General features: G+C 45.1%; 1 protein-coding gene across 2 annotated transcripts in view; it reads right to left on the reverse strand.

The window, feature by feature from the left end:
* The window catches only part of ARID1A (AT-rich interaction domain 1A), a gene marked incomplete at both ends in the record, with an annotated part of 56655 nt that overhangs the window by 28845 nt on the left and 6388 nt on the right, over nt 1-21422 (reverse strand). For both annotated transcript variants that reach the window (XM_079546188.1, XM_079546187.1), the window contains 3 exons: nt 3580-3693; nt 4852-5316; nt 5978-6190. In XM_079546188.1, the coding sequence (XP_079402314.1) occupies nt 3580-3693; nt 4852-5316; nt 5978-6190 (792 nt within the window). The remainder of the gene's footprint in view (nt 1-3579; nt 3694-4851; nt 5317-5977; nt 6191-21422) is intronic.

Here is a 21422-nt window from a genome sequence, read left to right on the forward strand (position 1 = left end):
CGTTTGCAGTCGGTTGAATTCCTTCCTCCCATCAACAAGACACATTTCAGTCCTGAAGCCAGTGATGAACAAAGCTGAAATGCTTTGAATGAAACTGAGCAACAGTTCCCCAGTGGTGAAAAACACTGAGATAGAAATGATTCCCACTCCACAACAAGATGGAAGTAAGACACTCAGGAAAGGAACAGGGATTCTCCCTCTAGCTACACAGTATGTCAGCCAAACAAACTAAAGACATCCCATGTTCTACTCCGCATCTACTTCAGAGACATCAGAAACTTGCACTTGATAGCCCATAAGACAAAGACCAAGGCAACATAACAGACCTGCTGCTTGCTCCATAACAAGATACAAAATTACTCCAAACAGCCCCAAAATTCCAGAGATTTTTGCAGCAGAACTGACTTCAATTCAAACCCAAATTGACGTCCTAGCACCCTGTTGGCTTCCCCTTTGCCCATGCTGCCAGAGCACCTTCCAAGTCTAAGCAGATGGTAATTAATAGCTGGAAATATTTTACTTCCACTTACTCAATATCCATGTTGCAAAGGTAGAGGCTCCAAATAAACTGGAATACGACTTGCCAAGAATTCTTTGCTGAAAAGACAAGACTGAGGAACCTCTTGGGAGAATAAGACTTATACTATGGATTACTACTCCTCTATTACGCTCGGACACAAAAGTCTACACTTTGCTTCTCCCATACACAACAGGAATCTAAGTTTAGTTGAACTGCAAGCCTGGCAAGAAATTCCCGAGGGAAACAGCAAATTCTTCAGAGAAATTCTTCATCCTGACTGCTGTAGGAAAAGAGTACCCAGCCAGGACACTCTCGCAGATGCATTACTCTCTAAAAGGCATCACTGATTTCAAGCTAGCAGCAGTCTTTTCCCCCAACACAATAAGTACAACCTTCAGAAAAAAAAAAAACAAACAACAAACCCAGAAATATTTAGGCTAGGACAGAAATGAAAGACAAGATATTTTGCTACTTAAAGATGTTCAGGCAAACCACTGGAGAGATCAGTAGTTTGACTCTTAAGCTGTTCAAACAAACATCATCAAGAAGTTTTAGTTAGTGACACAAAACTCATTGGAAGGAAGGGTATCTTGAAGACCAGGACGCAGGGAGACCAATGTGACATTTCTCATTGTTAGGCAGGTCCTACGAAAGCCAGCAACACCTGACAGCAGTTCAACAACTTGACAGTGCCACCAAACCAACGCTTCCATCTCTAGGACATCACAAAATGACAACTATGTCAGCCAAATATATATTTCTGCCTTTGTTGCTTGAAATTTCAACATTAATGCTGATGTATAGTATTAAATGGGTGACAGCCACAGACTTGTAAAGGCACTTGGTACATAAATTTAACACTTCACAAATACATACCTAAAAGCAGCAACCTCTTTTTCCTAGTGATCTGTGTTTAATTAAAGATGATGCATCATATGATTTGCCCAGATTCCAAGATACCCAGTGAGTGGTTCTCCACAATGCCCACTGAGGCTTGGAAGAGGGCTTAACTCCACAAAAAATTAAAAACCCACAAACTATGATGCTGTAAGTCATACAGAATGGCAAAATAGGAGTCTAAGAATCCTCCCAAGTAGGATAAAACTTTCTAAATCAGACAGAATGAGTAATATATAAGGAAGATAAAAGAAATTGCTAACACCCTTCCACGTAGCTCCTCTTCTTCTAAGCACCTCTAGGCCACGTTTCCTGCAAGACATCCATCACTGAAACCAAGAGCTGATTTCTGTACACCTCAGAGGTCCTCTTTAAGCCATTGCACAGCATCACTATCCAATGCATTCTCAGTTTACAGATAGGAGTGCTGGTGCTGCCCTACAAGAGGACAAAGAACTGAGAAACACACAGGTACACAGATACACATACGTACCATGCAGTGTTTTTTGCTTACTGAAGAAGATAAAGCCCAGAAGCACGTGAGGGCTGGGTAAGCTGAACACTGCTTCATTTCCTAAATGCTCATGATTTGGTGATAAAGATATGAAAATATTGTGACTGTAAAATCTGTTTAATACAGAAAATAAACTTGAGAGATGGCAGATACTAAAAGCTGGAGCAAATTTTTGTGCTCTGGATTTCTCTTCAGAATATCTGAGTATCTGTTGAGAAATTCATTAGCATTAAAAACTTCTAACCTGGGTAAGTTCCCTCACAGCAGAGATGGTATCTTTCCTTCAACTGCTTGGGAAAAAGGAAAGCTTGAAAGGGCCAAACACTTTATACCACAGGCTATAAAACAAACTCCCACTTGGTGCTGAGGAGCCACTTCTGCTAAGCAGAGCAGCTAATTCCTATAATCCGAGTCAGAGGGCGCTGATTGGTAGGACTCATGAAGGCTCTACCAACAATGCTACTGAACAGGACTTCCACCCTTTCGGAACTAAAGCAATTTCTTCAGTGGCTTCACTTTTCCTACATTCTTTGCCAGAAGATAGGTCACATGGACGAACTTGTGGAGAGGCAGAGTGGAAAGAAACGTGCTATTAAAAAGGCAAGGTCCAAAATTTAAGGGGAAAAAAAAAAAAAAAAAAAAAAAAGGTGGTCTCATCAGGTGGTCAGAACTGGAATCACTTTGTATTTTGGGTAACAATTTGTACTCACAATCCAAAGGAATTATTTCAAGGGGCTCACAACAAAGCTGTTCTCACTGCTGAGTACAAAAATAATTTCGCTATATACACAGCTCACTCTCCTTTGCAGAGTGCACCAATGCAGCAGAAAACAGACTTAGCCATGGCTAAATTAAAAAACAAAAACAAACAAACAAAAAAACCTCACTCACTTCCTACTGGTTAGAAGTGAAAGTAACCAGAAAAACAGAAAAATCAGAATCCAGCATCTCAAGTTGCTGTTGCAACTTGTGCAAACTAATCTAAACGTCTGACCCTCCTCCATTTCCTTTATGAAGTCTGAAGCCAAAGTTAAACTCTTCTGGCCCAAATCTGCTGGAAAACTAGGCACTCATCTCATACCCAACTGTTCACTCTGCATACTGGGAGCAGATTTAGATGGAGAATTACATTTTCTTTTTCATTCTGTCAGCTGATCTTCCTCACTTCAGTTACTAATAAACTTGGTTTTTTGTTTGTTTTTTTAATCAATTTGGTCAGATTAGAGCAAAAAACCTTAAATCAGCAGTGTGAGGTTCCAGTGACAGTTCCACAGCCAACAAACAACCAACGCAACAGTGGGCTAAAGAAACAACAGAATAAAATAAAATGAGACACCTTTTCCTGAAGGTCAGAGCCTATGTAACAGCAATTGGGTACTTCAGACACTATGAACAGAAACCTCAAGAAAAATCTGCTGGCTAGAACACACAGACCAGAGTACTTAGGGGTAAACTTTACTCTCAGATCCATTACTTTTGTAAATTACATTTAATCTCCAGTGGGAAACCATAAGCTAATGACTTAGTAAAAAGCACAGGCAGTCTCCATCATTCCCATTTCCACGTGGAATACCACCACTGCTAATTTATCCTGCTGTGCTTCTCATTGCTCTCGCCCCGTTGACTTGCAGAACAGTTCACCACTCACCGGCAGGCTAGAAGGTCGGGACTGAAGATTCAAGTTCATATCCTCTTGCCCTTTACTGGAAGCCATTGAGGGAGCAGATGATGTCTGGGAGCCAAAAGATTCTTGAGATAACTCCTGGAAAATTAAAAAAACAACCCCGGAAAAAAATCACAAATGGGAGTAAAATAAAGGCTCAACTGGAATCACTCCAATATATTTTCACATTGTGGAAGAATTATGTATCCTCAGTGACATTTGCTTAAATCAGGAAATAGGACAGAAAAGAGTTGAAGCCAGACTACTGTTCCACAGACTGCCATGGTGAGTGCTGGGTGTAGAACTCCAGATCACAACAAAATAGTAATTCTTTGCCTTTTCCTTATTACTGATAGACCCTGAACAACACAGACTGTGCTGGGAGACTGCCCACTCAGCTTCTTGATTTTCTAACACCACACAACAGCTATAAGTACCTCTTTACACAAATGCTGCAAGTCAATTAGAATTCCCTAATTTTAAAAAGCTACTTTTGACGCATTGCAACGTTTGCTTAAAGGTCTCAGCTAGCTTTTCATGACTATTAGAATATTATTAAATATTACTGAAAATAAGCACAGCAAAAAATATACGTTTCTTATTTTATCTTCAATTCCCCATGCTTCATGTTTTACCTCTCCCCCTTAAAGCAAAGCTTTACATTTAAGAGCAAACTCTCCCATCTACGTGTCACTCTGAAAACTGTCTTTCCAGGGTATGTCTCCACTTGTGTGCTGCCTTCTGTAAACGCCTGTGAAAAAACTCCACCCAAGCAGCAAGGAACCCACGGAGCTTTCCCATGCTCAATTCCTCTGTATGATCAATACATCTCCTGAAGTCTTGGGATCAGATATAAAAGCACCAGGAAATAGGGTTGTTTTCTTTGAAAACTCCGAAGTGCTCTGCTATTGTGCTAAATTAAGTGGCTCTGCAGACCACCTGGAGATCTTCCACAGACCACAGTGTGAAAACCACGCCACTATGAAATCTTTTAGACCGGCACTGTCGATGAACAGCATTTACTTGCAATTGGTCTTTAGAACTGCAGCACTACTGCAGCTCAGCCTGTTACCAACGTAACATTTCTGAAAGAGATGCAGATCTACACACAACGGAGAAGCAGCACATCTATTATTGCAATCATTCCAGCCAGCTTGTCAATGCATACTTCTACTGGCTTAAACCCACCAAGAAAACCATTTGCCCAAGTTTCTTAAAAATTGCTTAGAGAAGGAAGCAAAGCAGGAGACGGCCTACCTGAGGAGGGGGGAAGCGTTGCTGGGAATATGCAGGCTGCTGCTGCTGCGGCTGTGACTGAGGGTATGAAGACGACTGCTGAGAAAGAGCCGAGGAAGCTGTCTGCTGAGTTTGCTGCTGCTGCTGCTGGTAGGGTGACTGTGATTGCTGCTGTGAGTAGGGAGGCTGATTCTGTTGGTGCTGCTGGGCTGTGGACTGCTGCTGAGGATATGGAGTTGGGGACTGCTGATGGGGCGGCTGGGACTGCTGCTGAGAATACGCAGGCTGCGATGTCTGAAGCTGTGGAGCTTGAGACTGAGGCTGTTGCTGCTGCTGATAAGAAGGCTGAGAGTGAGGGGTCTGGGATGGAGTCTGCTGAGAATACGGAGGCTGCTGCTGTTGGGGATGAGGGCTTTGCTGGTTGTAATATGGAGTCTGGCTTTGCTGCCCATATGCGCTGGGACCCTGCTGTCCGTAAGGTGGAATCTACAGAAGAGGGTAGAATCGTACCAGTTAAGGAGTGATTTTACATACACACAGTCATATTATGCTCAAGAAGAAACAATTTGCAGACCTGTGCAGAGCAGTTAACTGGGAAGGTACATGAAATGTCACTACTTATGTAAGGAAACCTCCCAGACAGTATCAAAAGTCACTTCTGCATGACATTATTCTCAGCAGTAAGAAAATTTTAATAGGCACCATAACTAAATTTTTAGGGATCCCTATCTGACCATGCTTCGATGACATTAACATCAAAAGGAAAGAAGGCTTGCTCCACAAAAAGGCAGCCTTTTGTATCTTGTTAACAGTCCAGCAGGAAGCACTCAGTTCACACAGTGAGCCAGAACTGACCTGGAAGTCATTTCCACTGCAAGAAACAGGTCTGTTGTTAACAGAACTGTTAGCAATGGTGAGTGTATCTCAGTCGCCTCACTATTTATTTTTCCCTTGGTTCTGACTCACTGCTCTGCTACTGCCTCTTGTGGAAGGAAGGACTCCACCTGCAGCCTTAAGAAAAGCCATTTCACCTAACCAACCAATTCCAACCCGATGGAAGGTGGTTCCTTCAAAACACACAGTATTTTCTTGCTCCTCTACCTGCCCCTGCTGCAAACAGAGACTTACAGAACCTTGGGTGCTCTACCTGCTGCGCATACGAGATGCTGCCCATTGTACTTTGTGTCCTGCTTTGCATTCCCATGGGATATCTCTGGGGAGTCTGCGGCCCATAGGGCTGTCCTGGATAGCCATGTCCTTGCTGTGGCCCCGCCTGAGGTCCCTGCTGTTGTGTGTAGGGGTTGTTTCCTCCGTATGGCTGAGGCCTCATCTTCCCCATCTGATCCATTGGACTTGAAGGCTGCAAAGCAAATTGTGACACACAATATACACCCAGCTGCATACAGGCATTGTTCACAATTTAAAAAGAAAAAAAAAAAAAGAAGAAGAAAACTTCACCAGGTTGGTGCAAAGCAGCAGAAGCCGTCTGCTCTTTGTGGGTGCTACAACCCACAGTTCTATTCTGAATACAGCATGGGTTCCAATGCCATTTCAAACAACAGATATCTCACAAAGAACAAACCCAATGAGAAGCAGTCATTTTATGCTGACATATCTCCTACGGCCAGAGGACAGGAAAGAAGGTGGCAAAGACCATTAAGAAAGATGAATTATCAATATAAGTGACTCAATATAAGTAAGCAGCAGTTTAATATCCAGATACTCCACAACAAGGTAAATTCACTCTGAAAATTTAAATATTCACAAGAAACACTTCTTCTTTCACATATAACAAGGTCTCCCAAAGCACTACAGGCTGTTAATTTACACCTATGCATTTCAATTAATCCATATCGGTGCAGTAATATTGGCCACACTACTGATGTTCATAGACTGCAGTTCTACTTTATATTATTATTATTTTTAACATGTGCTTTGTGTCTGCTGCCTTTTGCAGAATACAGGATTCTAAATCAAATTTCCTTAGATGCATGAAAAAGTACTGGTCAGCCTTGAATGTCAAGTCCATAAGTCTTGGAGCAGACGCACGAGTAAATGCAACTTGAGTAGGTCTGCCTCAGCTGCACTACCTCTGCCTGCAGCTGAGACATAGGAACAGTCAACCAAATTTCCTGAAAATATTGTAAGCCCCAAAACACAATGCTGCTACTTAAGCAGCAGCATTACTACGCTAAAGCAAGACCTGCCATCAGCCTGCTTTGGCATAGTGACCGGTAAATGAATCCCAGCCATAGTCTTTAACCTCCATCACTCCCAGGGAATAAGGAATTTCACTGATCTCCTGTCGACCTAACTAATACCAATTAGATGTTTTCTACCACATCACCATGACAATGGACTCTCTATTACAACTTGCTTCCTGCAACTAGCCCTGGGGTGGTATTTGCAGAGATCCACCAGCTCTTGCTGAGATCAGGTGCTTGAGGAGTGGCACTACAGGCCTGCACAAGCAAACTCACACAAAGCCAGCTCCTGCTGGAAGCATAAAGAATTCCAGACACTGGAACAGTATTTCAGTTATGTTTGCAGAATCCACCCCCCCAGGAAAAAGTTCATGCAGTATGCTACACTTCAGAAAATCCTACCTCAACAGCCAGCACAGCTTGAAGCCCCAACACACAGACCCTGACAGCATTTGTTTGACCAGCTGTCTGCTACTTCCAGCCTGCCAGGCAAGCCCAGCTTCGAGCCCACGCCAAAGAGAAGCAAGCAGGGGCTCCACAGGGAGCTCGATGCACTCTTGTAGGGCAGCACGAGCTGGAATTTAGCAGAGGGAATTTAGTGGGGATGCAGGCAAAGCACCCCACAGTTGGTACAGTGGTGCTACCACCCAGCTAAACCAGCTCCCTTAGAGCCATTTGAACCAGTAAGGCAGAAATCAATTAGGAACCAGATCTGAGTTCCCTCCAGTTCAGCCCCAGACAGCCTGCAGCACTGTTTGCCATCTTACAGAAGGCACTCCAGGACAAAAGTATGCAACACACCAGTATGATTCTCCCAAGCCAGTTTTACAGAGATGCGACCCACCACACTCCTTTGTGCCTTTTTTTTTTTTTCCACCCACTTTAGCTCATATATTGATACTGAAACAGCTCTTAAGAAGTTTGTGTTTAATCTTCAAGCTAACACCGCCACTAGAACTGAGGAGCAGCATGGGCTGAGGCTGCAGCACCTCAGAAGATGGAGTCCCAAGAGCCCAGGATCACCTGTCTCGCTGCCTCACCATCAAACCCACCGAGCACATCACCAGCACCTCCGTGGGTTTCACCTTTTCCCTCCTCACACAGTTTTCTTCGCTGTCTTAAAGCAGTACTGATGACTACTTCCTTGCCCCCACAGCTCACTCTTCCCATAAGAAATGCACCAGCGCAGTTCTGCTGCTATCTGCTGGAGAGCAACTTTTGTTACTGACTGCTCACTGCAGTATCTTTTCCCTTTGTCATTTGTATCCCCCAGATGTTACCTCATCTTCACAGTCTGCTAGCAAGGACAGCTTCTCAAATACATCCCTGTTAATTCTGTTGCTGTTGTGTTTAAATGTGCACGCACCACATGCTGTCTCCTCTGCAGAGATTTTCTTGTCTGTGGTCACCCACAAGGATAAGAAACAAGGTGAAGACCCACTTTTCCGTGGCTCTTACAGGAAACACAATGACTGTTAAAGAAAGAAACTTTTTTTCCAGCTGTAAAGAAATTTAAAAAGGCAACACAAAACCCAGACAATATTTTGAGGACGTGATCCAATCATCGCCCATTGCCCAACAGGGTGTGCTTTCAAACACCACATCTTTCAGCTGTGGCCGTAGCACACAGAGATGCTAAAAACAAACATGAAGAGAAGCACTCTGAATTACAGCTTTACAGGTAAAATTCTCCAAGCAGAGAAGTGTAAATCCCAATTCATGTCTTTCAAGTGAAGGAACCATTCCATACACATGGCCTGGACTTGCTGCTTACCACAAGCTAATTGGTCAGGGCCGTCCTGCCCATCTCGGGCAGCAGCGCTTCATTTTCCCCCTCCAAATCTCCCATTAAAGACACACATCTATTTCACTAACAGGGCTTTAACTACTCTTGTCTTAGCAGTGCCGCTCTGTTGTCAGGAGCACGCCATCAGGAGTGCCACTCCAATCTGCTATCTCAGCCCTTGTTGGTAATTTAACCACGTGTGCCTCGAGAAAGGAATGTTCGAAGTCAAAATACAGAAGCTGAGCTCGATCCATGAGCTCTCATAAAGACTTTGGGAGTGGAGGTGGTGCAGAGCTGCCCTGCACACCAATGTGTATGAGAAGGAGAGCCAAGAGGAAGCGAGCCTGCTTAAGAACACTCCAGGATAAACAAGGAAATACCAAACCCTGACTGCAAAAGGCGGGAGACACTTCTCTGGACTGATACATGGGAAATCCTTTCAATAGGAAACCACAGGAGTAGATTACTGTGATTACACTTCAAAAGCAAAGGCTCCGCCACCGAGCGACATAATTGAGATAAAGTGTTGCTCCTTGATCACTGAAGTCCAGACCCCCTGCTTACACCTCCTCGCATTCATAGAAATTGCCTCTATTCTCCCTTCAGTCTCAGTAGCTCCACTGTTTTACAACACTGTTAGGCACCAAAACTTGGCAAAACACAGTTCTGTTCCCAGTCAAACTTTAAAAAGCTAAGCTGTTTTGTACGGCATGAAATGAAAGCCACCGAAAACCAACATTCCAGACAAACTGCTGAGCTTTCAAGAAAATTTAAAATATTCCTAGAGTAAGAGCTTGTAACAGCAAGCCCAAAGCAAGCCGCAATGGCTGAGTTAAAAAGCTCTCCGAGCAGTACCTGCAATCATAGTGTGTCGGCCCCAGTGCAACAGCACTGCAAAAACCCACACTTCTTCCAAAGCATGCCAGGATGCTGGGGCTGTGAGCAGGTAGAGATGGGAAAGCACAGAGTGGGGCCCCAAGCAGAGAAACAGAACGGCAGCCAGAGGCTCTGCTTCACTGCACAAGGAGACAGGTGCAGCTCTCCTTAAAAATAATGAAACTGAACAAAATAAGTGAAAAAAACCCCTAAGCAGATGAGGACTCCACAACAAATTCTTCTTAGGTTTTCTCCTGTAGAAGCAAAGTTTGGCTTCTCCAAAGAGCAGCTTGCTTGACTTGGAGGGGACTTGCCTTACAGTCCTAGCAGGAAAAGGAGTAAAGAGAAGAGACAAATCCCACTTTGGGAGCAGAGCCAAACCCTCTGCAGCCATACAGAAAAAAAGCAGCTCTGACTTTCTTCATTGCTTTACTACACGTTTGTATTTTATTAGGCCAGAGGAAGAAAAGGAAGGAGAACTCCTTACTGAACTGTCTGGTTTCAAATCAGCGTCACTCAGCTATTGGCAAATGCGGGTATTGGCCACAATTGGTTTCCTCTGCTGCCCCAAAATAAAAATAAAAAGGCCAAAAAACTAATTTAAAAGGCACCGAGCTCCCACCTCAGATCCAAAATCTTTTCCTGACCATGTTTGTTGTCCATTTTTTTGTGATAAAAAATAATAAAAAGCATTGCTAGCTGTTTAACAGAGAGAAGCCCTAATTGATTCCCACAGTAATTAACCTGCATTTTACCTCGGAGAGTGGTAGTTAAGGAAGTCGGCACTGCTATTTATAACTCATCTCAAATTGAGGGCAGACTGCCTAAAATCTAACACATCCCAGCTGTACTCCTGTTTGAACTGGGGCCAAGGGAATTTTTTAAAGCAATCTTGGCACCGAATGAATGACACCAACAGTATGAGCACGCGTGTGGTTGTGTTGTGGTGACGTAGCATGGAGGTGGGATGGGAAGGGGGGCCAGCACGCTGTAATCCCTCTCCCGAGCGCAAGTCACCACGCGTGGCTCCAGCCAGGCCGCACCGGAGACGCCCACCACAGCCAAACACAGGAAACGTCTTTTCCTGTGGAATGCCTTGAAGTGAGAAGCACATGGCTAATCTGCATAAAAGCAAAGCCACGCCACCCTGCCAGGAAGGTTAGTGCTTGTAATCTCTGGCCACAGAGCTGGCTGCCTGCAAGGACTTGGACCTGCGCCTGATAACCCAGAAAGAGTCGGGAACAGATGGGCAAGGACCCCGGCAGAAACAGCGCGGTGCACGTGACTCAGCACATGGCCACGAGCACAAACCATTGTTTGGCTGCTAGCGGTACAAAGGAGCCGCCCGGCTCTGCCAGCACTGCTCCAGGGGCAGCTGCTCCCAGACCATCCTGGGGCTGCTGGCACAAGGAGCACTGAGGGGCTGGAAGTCACTGGGATGAGAAGATGCAAGTGCAGCTGAGGCTGAAGGCCGTCCTGCGAGCTCAGAGAGAGCCGGGCCTGGGTGGGGACTCCCACATCCTCTGGAGCTACCAACGGCTCTGGTCACGGCGAGACTCCAACAGTGGGTAAGGATGCTTGGTGTAAGAACGCAGAGGCCCCAACATCCAGCACCATCAGCACACATTCACGGTGCTGCAGGGACGAGGGCTTTAATCCAAACCTAAAACCCAAAACTAAACCCAAAACCTAAAACCCAAAACTAAAACTCTGCCATACCTTCTAGTACAGAATGACACCCACTGCAGCACCAAGGCAAATGCTCACCAGTGCTGCTGTGGTAGTTGTGAGGGTCCCCGCACACGATGCGCAGGCCCCTGAGAGCACGAGTGGAACACCCACTGCAATGCCGTGAGCTCATGGCAGCAGAACAAATGGTAACATCCAACAGACAACACAAGATGCTTCCCCAGGCACAGCCTGCTCTTTCACCTCCACAGGCCTGCTGGGTCTTCCAAACCCCACACAGAAGTGACTAAAACCCCTCCAGACCCAGACTAGAGCTCAGGCTGAGAAGTGAGCACAGGCTAACAGGCCTCGTCTGAGAGCAAAAACAGCTCTTCTTCCAGCCAGACAACTTCCATCCGATCTGTTCAAGGCCCAACTGGCTGTGCTAAGGTCAACACCCCAGCCTGAGCTCAACCCCTCCAGAGCTTTGTAAGGGGCCAGCACAGCAGGTCACACTTCACTGCCTCTCTCCCTATGATGCTCCACTTTTTAAAGAGAAATGAAGGAGGCTAAGGTGAAATTAAGATAAGAAGAAAAATTCTCCTGTAGTAGATGAAGGTCCACACAAAAGATGAAAGGCTTAGAAAACCCCATAGCAAGCACTACACAAAAGTGTCCCATTGGGACAGTTTAAATGACAAGCGTGCTTCAGAGTTACAAATGTCCCTTGGAAATCTGAAGGATACATCTATTTTTATGTAAATAAAACTACCCACAGTACTGCAAATCCAAGAACCTAACAGATTTGAACACATTCACCGAGAGACAGAAAACTCATCATCAACAGTCAACACAGATTAAATTTTTGATTGCCAAAGTGTTTGAGTAACTGACCCCTGCTCAATAGTCTCAGCAGTGCGAGCCTGGTTTTGTTTCTTACTTTTTCCCGTAGGTCAGAGTTTGACCAAAGACCTTCTCGTCCTCTAATCTCTAACTGAACAGACCTCAGAACAAGCTACTGAAATCAGCACTGGGCACAAAAGGAAACTAAAACATTTTCTAAACAACTTCACCCACCAGCTTCTCACCAGGAGCCCCTGCTGGTTCACCATCAGCCCTGCTAACATTGCTCCTTTCCTTGCGTGCATTATTACAGCACAGCTTCCTCTCAAGAGATCTTCCACAAATCCGTGATGCTACATCTTACCAGTGGAACTAAGGTGAATAAGTTTCCTCCAAACAGCTATTCTGTGAATGTACCTTCCTGGCTAAACATAATACAGTAATTACCCTATTAACACTTTTCAGGAAGAGGCCAGTCCACACATCTCAGAGGACTTTCCCAAGTACCACTTTTACTAATACTCTTCAAATTGATTACAACTGACCAGAGTTTTGACACGAGACCTATTATTATGGACTGCTTTGCTCCCGAAAGAAGTAAATCAGAAGATCTGGCAAGGAACTGAAATCAAACTGTCATCAGAAAGAACCCGACAGGAGTACAGTACTCATGCCCAGTTGCAGGGGGCAACCTGAGGCTTTGTTGTTTGTACGTGCATGCGCGCTTTGGTTTTGGTTTTCTGTTGTTTTTTCTTCTTCTAAAGGCAGAGGGAAGGTGCTCTGCCAGCCTCTGCTTTAAACAAAGCGCAATTGTTGATCTCATCTTTCCCTCCGAGACTGACTTTAAGCCCTCCTTAGCAAATTCAACAAATCCAGCTTATCAAGGCTCTAGATTTTCTGTTTCTTTCTTCAGTCCGTCATTCCCTGACACACAGCCACATGGCTTATCACACACCACATTATTCAGGTATCTCTCAACATCCTCAATGCAATATTTCAACCACTATCATATCTGAAGATGACACATAGCTGGTTTTCTGCCATCTTCAGAATCTACTCAAAGACAGATGCACACTTACATTAGCAGGACATTTTTCAGTAGTGCAAAGGGACCTGAAGTAAGATTTACAGTGTAGGCGCTGCAATGGGCTGAGCAGGGAGAGAAGCAAAGACTCTTCTGTTTTTCTGCAAAAACCAGCATTGGTGGGAGCTCCAGGCATACAGGCCCAGCCTCACCCAGGGGTCATGTAGCACAGGACTCAAAGACACACCAGTCACACAAACAGCAAGTTCCTCAGGGTCACCACTGCTGTCCAGACTCAGTGCACAGCAGAGTCCAGACCCTTGTGGAAAGCGTGCAAGTGAGTCCCTGCCACACCAACACGAGGTAAGAGCGATCCGAAGATTCATTTCCCTCGCCCTCCATCTCCATTCTGCCGGCACGACACCAGTGTCGCAGCTGAGCAACGCAATCCAATGCCTGCACAGGAGCTCTGGGCTGCAGGGAAGAGGTGACCAAGAGGTGACCCAACGGCAACACGGAGCCTCCCCGCTCTCAGGGCTCCTGCCTGTTCTGCAGCTGGCTGAGTGACACGTGGGCTGAGGCCTTGGCCAAGCAACCGGCTCCTCTGCTCTCATCTCAACTCCGTTATCAGATGCTGAGGCGGAAGCAGGAGCTGACAGCTACCTACAGGGTTATTTTAACACGGCAGGAGATTCTGACAAGCATTATTTACCGAATTAAACAGACTAAATTAACAAAGAATTCAGATTCTTCTGCAGCTGCTGGAGACTAGTGAAGTTTTCAGACACTTCACAAGTAGATGGAGTCAGATTATCTACTTCACTACTTAGAGGGGCAGTGTAATCTCTAACACCTTCAGTTACATCTGCATGCACATGTACAAATTGAAAGTATTTCCTCTGATCCACATGACGAGGTAACTAGCCATCCCCTCGCTCTCTACTCATTTAGAAGCACACTATTCAGCCAACTTATCCCAAGAGTTCCAAAGTGCTGCTGTTCACTCCTCCCAAAATCTTCACCTCAGCTCCGCAGGAGATGACCCCAAGGACCACATATGTGATAGCCGCAATGAGGTGCTCTTCCTTTTAAGATGGAAAGAAACATCCTTTCTGAATATTAAGTCAGACTTTAAGTTTAGCCAACCTCCCGCGTCTGCTTTAATGAACTGGAGCAAAGTCAACAAAAAGACAGTTAAGTGTCTTATCACAGCATTTTTGTTCCAGGCCCTCTTCTGCACTAGGAGGAGCATGCAAGCTCCTGCTGTACAACAGAAATGGGCCCAGGCCAAGAGCAAGCCATAAAAAAGCGAGAGAAGAAAGGGCAAGGATGGAACAGCAAAACTGCATGAAGTGTCACTACGGCTTAAGCGATCTGATTTCAGTCCGGAAGAGTGCAGCTGCTCCACATCACCAAGACGCAAAATATTTGCCCTAAGCGCCACTGAAAACCTGAAAGGTTCCCGAAGCTCAGCAAATGCAGTTGGACAACTGAGACCCGTGGCAGACATCAGTCATGCAGCTAATTCTCCATAACGCCCATTTCCCTTCAAACAAGCGATACTAATCTCAGAGACAGATGGCTTTTGGTACTCAACATGTGGACGTTTGTTTTCCAGAACTTGAGCTCTAAATGCAAGAGAGCTCACCAGAGTTTATCTTCTAGAATAAAGTTAACATTATCAATTCATTTAAAGCCCTTCATGAACAGAAATCTGAGGGGTCCCAGGACACATTTAAACATCTTAGGAGGCACCTCCAGCACACCCTCCTAGCTTCCTAAAAATGCTTACTCACCGTGGAAAAAAACAACAAAATTTCTACAAGCTCTGAAAGACTAAAAGACATCAAGCATCATCTGCTGGAGGGGTATTAAGTTGGTTTCACATATGCAGACATAAAGCACCTCATCAAGCACCTGAGCATCAGGCTAGAAAGGGACTTTCTAGAGCATTTCCAGCCTCTCCCATTCAAAAGCAACAAAAGAGCAAAGCTGCATACTGCCCAAAGTTGTGAATAAGTCTGTCTGAAGATGGACCTTCCTCCAACATTTAGGGAGGGAAAGAGGAACACACGGTTAAGCTGCAGAACTGGAGACCCACATTGACTATACTACCTCATGTGGCTTTCCTCATCTTAACTTATGCCTTAATTCTCCATACATACAATGGGAATAAATGTGGCACTGCAGGTTTCAACCCACTTGTGTCTGTCTGAAAGCTCAAAGTACATTTGAATATTTCAACTTCTTTTTTGCAAATTTGTTTCATTTTACACTGGAACAAAGGATGGCTGACCAGATTCACTGGACAAGCAAATTCCCATGGCCACTTAACATGCTGGTTTTGTAAGGGTGCACCCGAGGCACCTCCACGTCACATCAGGGCTCTAAAACATTGCAGGTGTCCAGCAGCCCAACATCTCCCACTGCACAAAGCACTGCAATGGAGGAGAAGCAGCTCAGCTCATAGTAAGAGAATTACAGCTGTCAAAGGCTACCTCATCTCAGCACACAGAGATCCATCTTGTCCAGAGCAGCTGCTTGCACTAATAAGAGCTACGTGTCAGCGCCTGTAGTTTCTACAACCCACAATTCAGAATAACACAGTCTCTCCTTTGCTTCTGCAGAAGAATTGAATTTGCTTAAAAGAATGTGTAACGCAACATAAAGGACTGCCAAAGTCATCCGAGTAACCTGAGGTTTGGAACTGAACTATGGAGGCGACAATCTCAGCTTAAGTTAATGTGAATGAAAGACCAGTGCTGTACCAGCCCGCCCTCCAGCCCTTCTTACCTCTGGGCCCACAGAGCCCAGCTCACACAGCTCCTGCTGCTCTGCACCAGGGTGACAGGGGCCCGTCAAGCGGATCACACACAGCACCTTCAGCCCACCCAGGAGTGCTACTGCAACACTCTGTTAAGAACAGGAACATCTCTAACACACCTCAGTTCCAGGCCAGCATCCAATGTTCACAGTGCCCTTTGCACTGCAACATCAGCCACCTGCTGCCTTGTTAGAAAGCAGCTCAGTTCCCCTTAAATGTCCATCTGTCCATCCTGACCCTCTCCTATTTCATCGGAGGGATCCAAGGTAACAAAGTCATGTTATACTAATAAGAAGAAACGACTTATTTCCCTTCTTTTTACAGCAGTTGACAAATTTGGATGCTATTTTTGTGGGATTTATTGAGCCTGGCACGAACCCCAGCCATACAGTAGCTCGAGGTCATCAGTTTTTTAAAAAATAGAAATAAAAATCCACCAGCCCTATGTAGCTGATTATAGCGATTTTGAGGCCTGGGTCTACCACCCTATGCTTGCTTTTGTCCTTGGGCTCGTATTCCATCTATGCCTAGAAAAACCCAGCTTCTTTTAAAGCAGAACGAACAATGTGGGGAGTTGCTCAGCAAGTTAAAGTGTGCTGGGACAGCTGGTGAGGAGATACAGAAATGCCTCACTGTGCCAATGCCAATGGGGAGGAGGATCAGCCAATGCTGTGAAGTCTTCACTGGTTTCAGGAACAGGTATAACAAGAAACTGCAAGACAACTCATATGAGAGCAGGAAGGTGAGGCATGACTGTACCTTGACAGCACTGACAACTCCAAACAGTTTATTGCCTTGCACATAGTGAGCAGGTTTAAAGCTAACATTAGTACGTGTTCACCATTCAGTACAAGCACCGATGCTGCTTTGACACAATGCATTTTCAATATACTCCACACTCATCATTAGAGCCAGTAAATCTACGCTCTGAAGTTCAGCAGCAAATTATCCCCTGGTCTCCTAATACAAATGCCTAATGAGTTATTCTCCTGAGCGTGCGGACAATAGATTTAGCACCTTGCACTAGAGAAGGAAAAGGAGGTGAGGGCTAAGGGCCAAGAACAGTTGAAAGCCAACAAGAAACACTCTGGGATATTTCACAGAACACTGATTACTTCATCTGATTTTAATTCTTGACACCGAATCAGCATAGAGCTTTTCAAAGGAAATCTTGTCCTAGATTGCAAAGTAATCAATCACAATTAACGTAGAAACAAGCTTTTGCAATGCTGCCACATCTCGTGAACCAAACAGGAAGGCCAACGAAGGCCTTTTGGAAATCTTTTTAAAGCACAGGCTGGTGGAATACTTCAGGATCATCTGTCAGTCACTTCTTTACATCCACCAGTAGCTACCATGAGCCAAACAGCAGCCAGGCATTCTGCCCCACCTCCAGAGCTGCAGCTCAGTGAGTGCTTTCCTCTTTTCTGTTCTAAACCCCTCACCACCTCCAGGATCAGCACACATTACCTGAAAACCACGCCCCCACAAACATGTTCTGTTCCAGGGGAGCCAATTTCTGTCTATGGCCAATCAGAACTGACATTTCCAGTGAGATGATTTTTCATGAGACCAAAGAAGAGAAGTGTTCCAGGTGCAATGCCAAGCCCAGAGAAAAAGTCGGATCCAGCAGGTACCTGGAGCACTTCCCAGAAGTTCCAAAGCACTGCAGCTACCAAAGCCCCTTACAAACTCGCTTGGTCACCACTGTGTTTTAAAAAAAAATAATTAAGAAAAACACACCCACCCACCCAGCTGCCCCACAGGGTAACTGCCCTTCTCACGCTGTGCACAGCTGGAGTCTGGAGGACTGTGCGATCACGTTCCATGCACTGCCCTTCAGTGTGACGCTTTACCAGGGCCAGCAATGCCAGCTACAAAGTCAGAGACGCCTCATGCCGAAAAGAATGCTGAGGATGTGCCTAATTCCAGCACTTCCACCATTTCAACATATGTTGTGCAAAGAGGTGAAAGATTTTTCTCAAACCACGTCCCAAGAAGTACGTTTGAGGAAAGACCACCTCTTGTCTGCCACTGATTTAATTATTTACCTACAGTTAATGAATACCAGATTCTCCTCCTAAACTTGCACAAGGTGCATAGTCCTACAGTCATTTGGACTTTAAATCCATCACCAAACTGTTAAGAAGAATGAAACGCAAAACAAGACAACAGGAAGGATCCCATTCAGGGAAGCAGAGTGAACAGTTCGGTTCTGGGACCCTAGAAGATGTGCAAGTGGTAACACAGGACAGCCCAACCCCTTCAGTGGAGTCCCCAGCGAGCACAGTAACCTAGAAATAAAGGGAGACATTTTGCAACCTAACTAGCAACCTTGTCCTCAAGAAACCAGGGGAGGGGGGAAAGCCAGACATTTGTAAGCTGGTTCTCATACACTTTTGCTCTGATCCCAATAACTCGAAAGACAAGCACAAGAAGAGACAATTAAGATTGCTTCAGTTAGAGAAACACTTTTTCTAATGTCCAGTGCTAAGGACAGTAAAGCACTGAAACAGAAGCCACATCCATTCATTGCAGTCTGTGCTGTTATTAGATGTAGCAATCCTGCCCTGGAGCAGGACAGCAGGCTACATGGCCTTTATCTGAATTCAGATAGACTTCAGCAAGGAAGGCACAGCCACCTACCAAAACAAAGGCAGTGAAAGACAACAATATTTTGCAGGCACCACAGCCTGCTCTGCACGATCTCACCAGAAAAGACCAAAAACAGCACCCCAAACCAAAGCAGGATGGCCATCTCCATGTACCCTGCCTCTTCCACGCCGCCTGCTCCTCAGTCTGCCTTCAAACCGCTGCAACTCCAGACACAGAGTTAAACACAAACCCCATTGTCAGCAGTGGAAGCAGCGGTGTTACACATCAGTCCGAGTGCATCACAGAGCTCAACCCCTGCTGGGGCACAACAGCTCTCCCACCGCGATGTCTGGAGGTGCAGCTGCAGCTGTGGCCTGAGCTCAGGTTTTAAAGCATTCCTGCTCAGTTATTCACAGGCAGGATGCCAGAACAGTGCTGACATCAGAAGGGAAATGGTAATTTTCAGGGTTTCTCTAAGTCAAACCTGAATGAAATCATACAAGTGCGGGGTGGAGGGGGGGGGTGGTAAGGAGGGAAGTACTTGTTTAACCCAGTAATTCTCCCCAGGGGAAATTCCAGTCATCCGAACTTCAAGAATTTCCATCAGGAAGAGTCACAGAATCTCTCAGGTTGGAAAGTCACAGCTTCTTTAGGCCACGGTCTGACATCAGCAACTGGCTGCTGCCCTGAAACACTCTCTCCTGTCACATGCCAGAAAAAAATGTGAAAGTATTCCTCAGTCTCCTCTGCTTTGCCACAGAGCCAAAACCACTCGTGCTCACACAGAACACAGGAGAGAGAGCACTGCCTGCTCCAGAGAAAATCACAGCTTCTTCACAGACTATTCCCACATCTAACATGAAGTTTCTTGGGATAGTTCAGGCCTAATATTTGTTATCCTGGAGTAACAGGAAGTTACTCAAATTTAAAAGATAAAAAGGGGGGGAAAAGTTAGTAGCAATTTAATGTGTCCTTGAAAATGTTTCAATTGCTACAGGTAAATGAAAGAAATAATGATGTGCTGGTTATCACATGAAATGCCAATAACTGTGATGGAGCAGCAGCTTTGCAGGGTTATTTACACAAACTGATTCTTCATGGGAATTTCACAGGAATTAACACACACTCTCTCCACCATCACACTCCCCCATAAAGAAATTTCTTCACCAAAATTGTTTATGGAATGACCCAATCCTCTACTTGACTTGTTCCTACCCACTTCTGTCCCCTTTTCCTCCCCAATGATAGAAACAAGATTAGAAATTAAATTCTTGCTATTACCATTTCACTCTGAATGTACAAACAAACACTTGCTGTGAAATTCAAAAGTAGCTTTTATTGAATTTACCTATCATTACGTAGCATCCTATAGATTTCACCATAGAAAGCTCATGCCTACATTGTGGAAATACTTACTGAGCTGTGAATTAGTGTCAGAAATACTCCAGAAAGAACACAATGGCAAACTGGGGAATGCTCTTCCTTGATGTTTTCCAAAAAAATAAAAAAAGAAGAAGAAAATGCTGAAGCTGCAGGATTGAACTGCTGTTACATACTGAGAGTGCAGGTGCACAGAAGAGAAAGGGAACCCCTCCCTCATCCATATGCTAATACACATCATCATCTGATTAAGACATTGGTAAAATATGTACATGAGCTCAGTCCTGAGAGAAGCAGCTCCTCCTGTTCCTGCCCTGCTGCTTTCACTCTCCAAGCCTCTGACACAGAACTCCACTAAAAGGGTCCTACCCAATGCAGCTAACCAAGCTCTGGGGGAGGACTGAAGGCTCACAGCACAAGATCTGTATTCCATTCTTTGCCCTGTCCCAGCTTCCACGCTTGACCTTGCAGCTTCCCACGTTCACATCTTGGCTGCTCCCACTGAAGAACAGACACTGGGAGAACTTCAACTTGCACTCCTCTACGTAGCAGAGCAGAACGATTGCCTGCAGCCTGCAGCTTCTACGGGATTTTGGCCTTAAAGAATACACACGCACTCAACATAGCAGAGATGACATTTAACTTATGATTGGAATGTTACTGGAATCGGTTTGTAAGTACACTCTGGTCTTCCTGAGCCTGCAGAAAATACACACGGTTTCTCATCAGGTGACCAACTTCTCTTCTTTTTCAGTTGCTAAAACAAAAAAGAGAAAGTTATCACAGCTTCCCTAATGTTGCCATGTGGACTGCAGGGACCCAGACAGAACACATCAGGTCTGGTCCAGTGCGTCAAAGAAAGCTGCGTTTTTCCTCCAGCCCCACCTGTCATCCACTCCTAGCTGGAGATTTATGGCTTTGGCTAAAAGACATCCAGTCTAGTTTTACCACTGCATGTGCATAACCTCCTAATAAAAACAAGGCTGAATCAGCACAAGACAGATGAACATTTTCCAGGATTTCTCCTCAATTACCTTTCCCCAGGAAATCCCCTTTATTTTGTCCACCAGAAGGAAAGGGAAGATCTTACTCTGCATCCTTCACCATGCCTAATGGGCCCTTCCAGAAGGGAAAGCAAATGGTCATCGCCACAACTTCAATAGTGACAAGGTTATCTTTTCCCTTTTTGCCCCCGCACTTCTGCCTGCCTGCCTGCCTTCAGTTTCTGCTTTGCTGCTGCTCGAGAGTTTCAAACATTCTTGGCAGCAATTGGGCAATGGAATGCTGATGAGCTTTTCCCCAGAGCAATCCATCACACAGGAGATGCAATTCAAAAAAGAAATCAAACTGCCTAGACAAAGAATTTCAAAAACACAGAGTAAAAACTGGAAA

This window comes from Tetrao urogallus (genome assembly GCF_951394365.1).
Source record: "Tetrao urogallus genome assembly, chromosome: 23".
NCBI lineage: Eukaryota > Metazoa > Chordata > Aves > Galliformes > Phasianidae > Tetrao > Tetrao urogallus.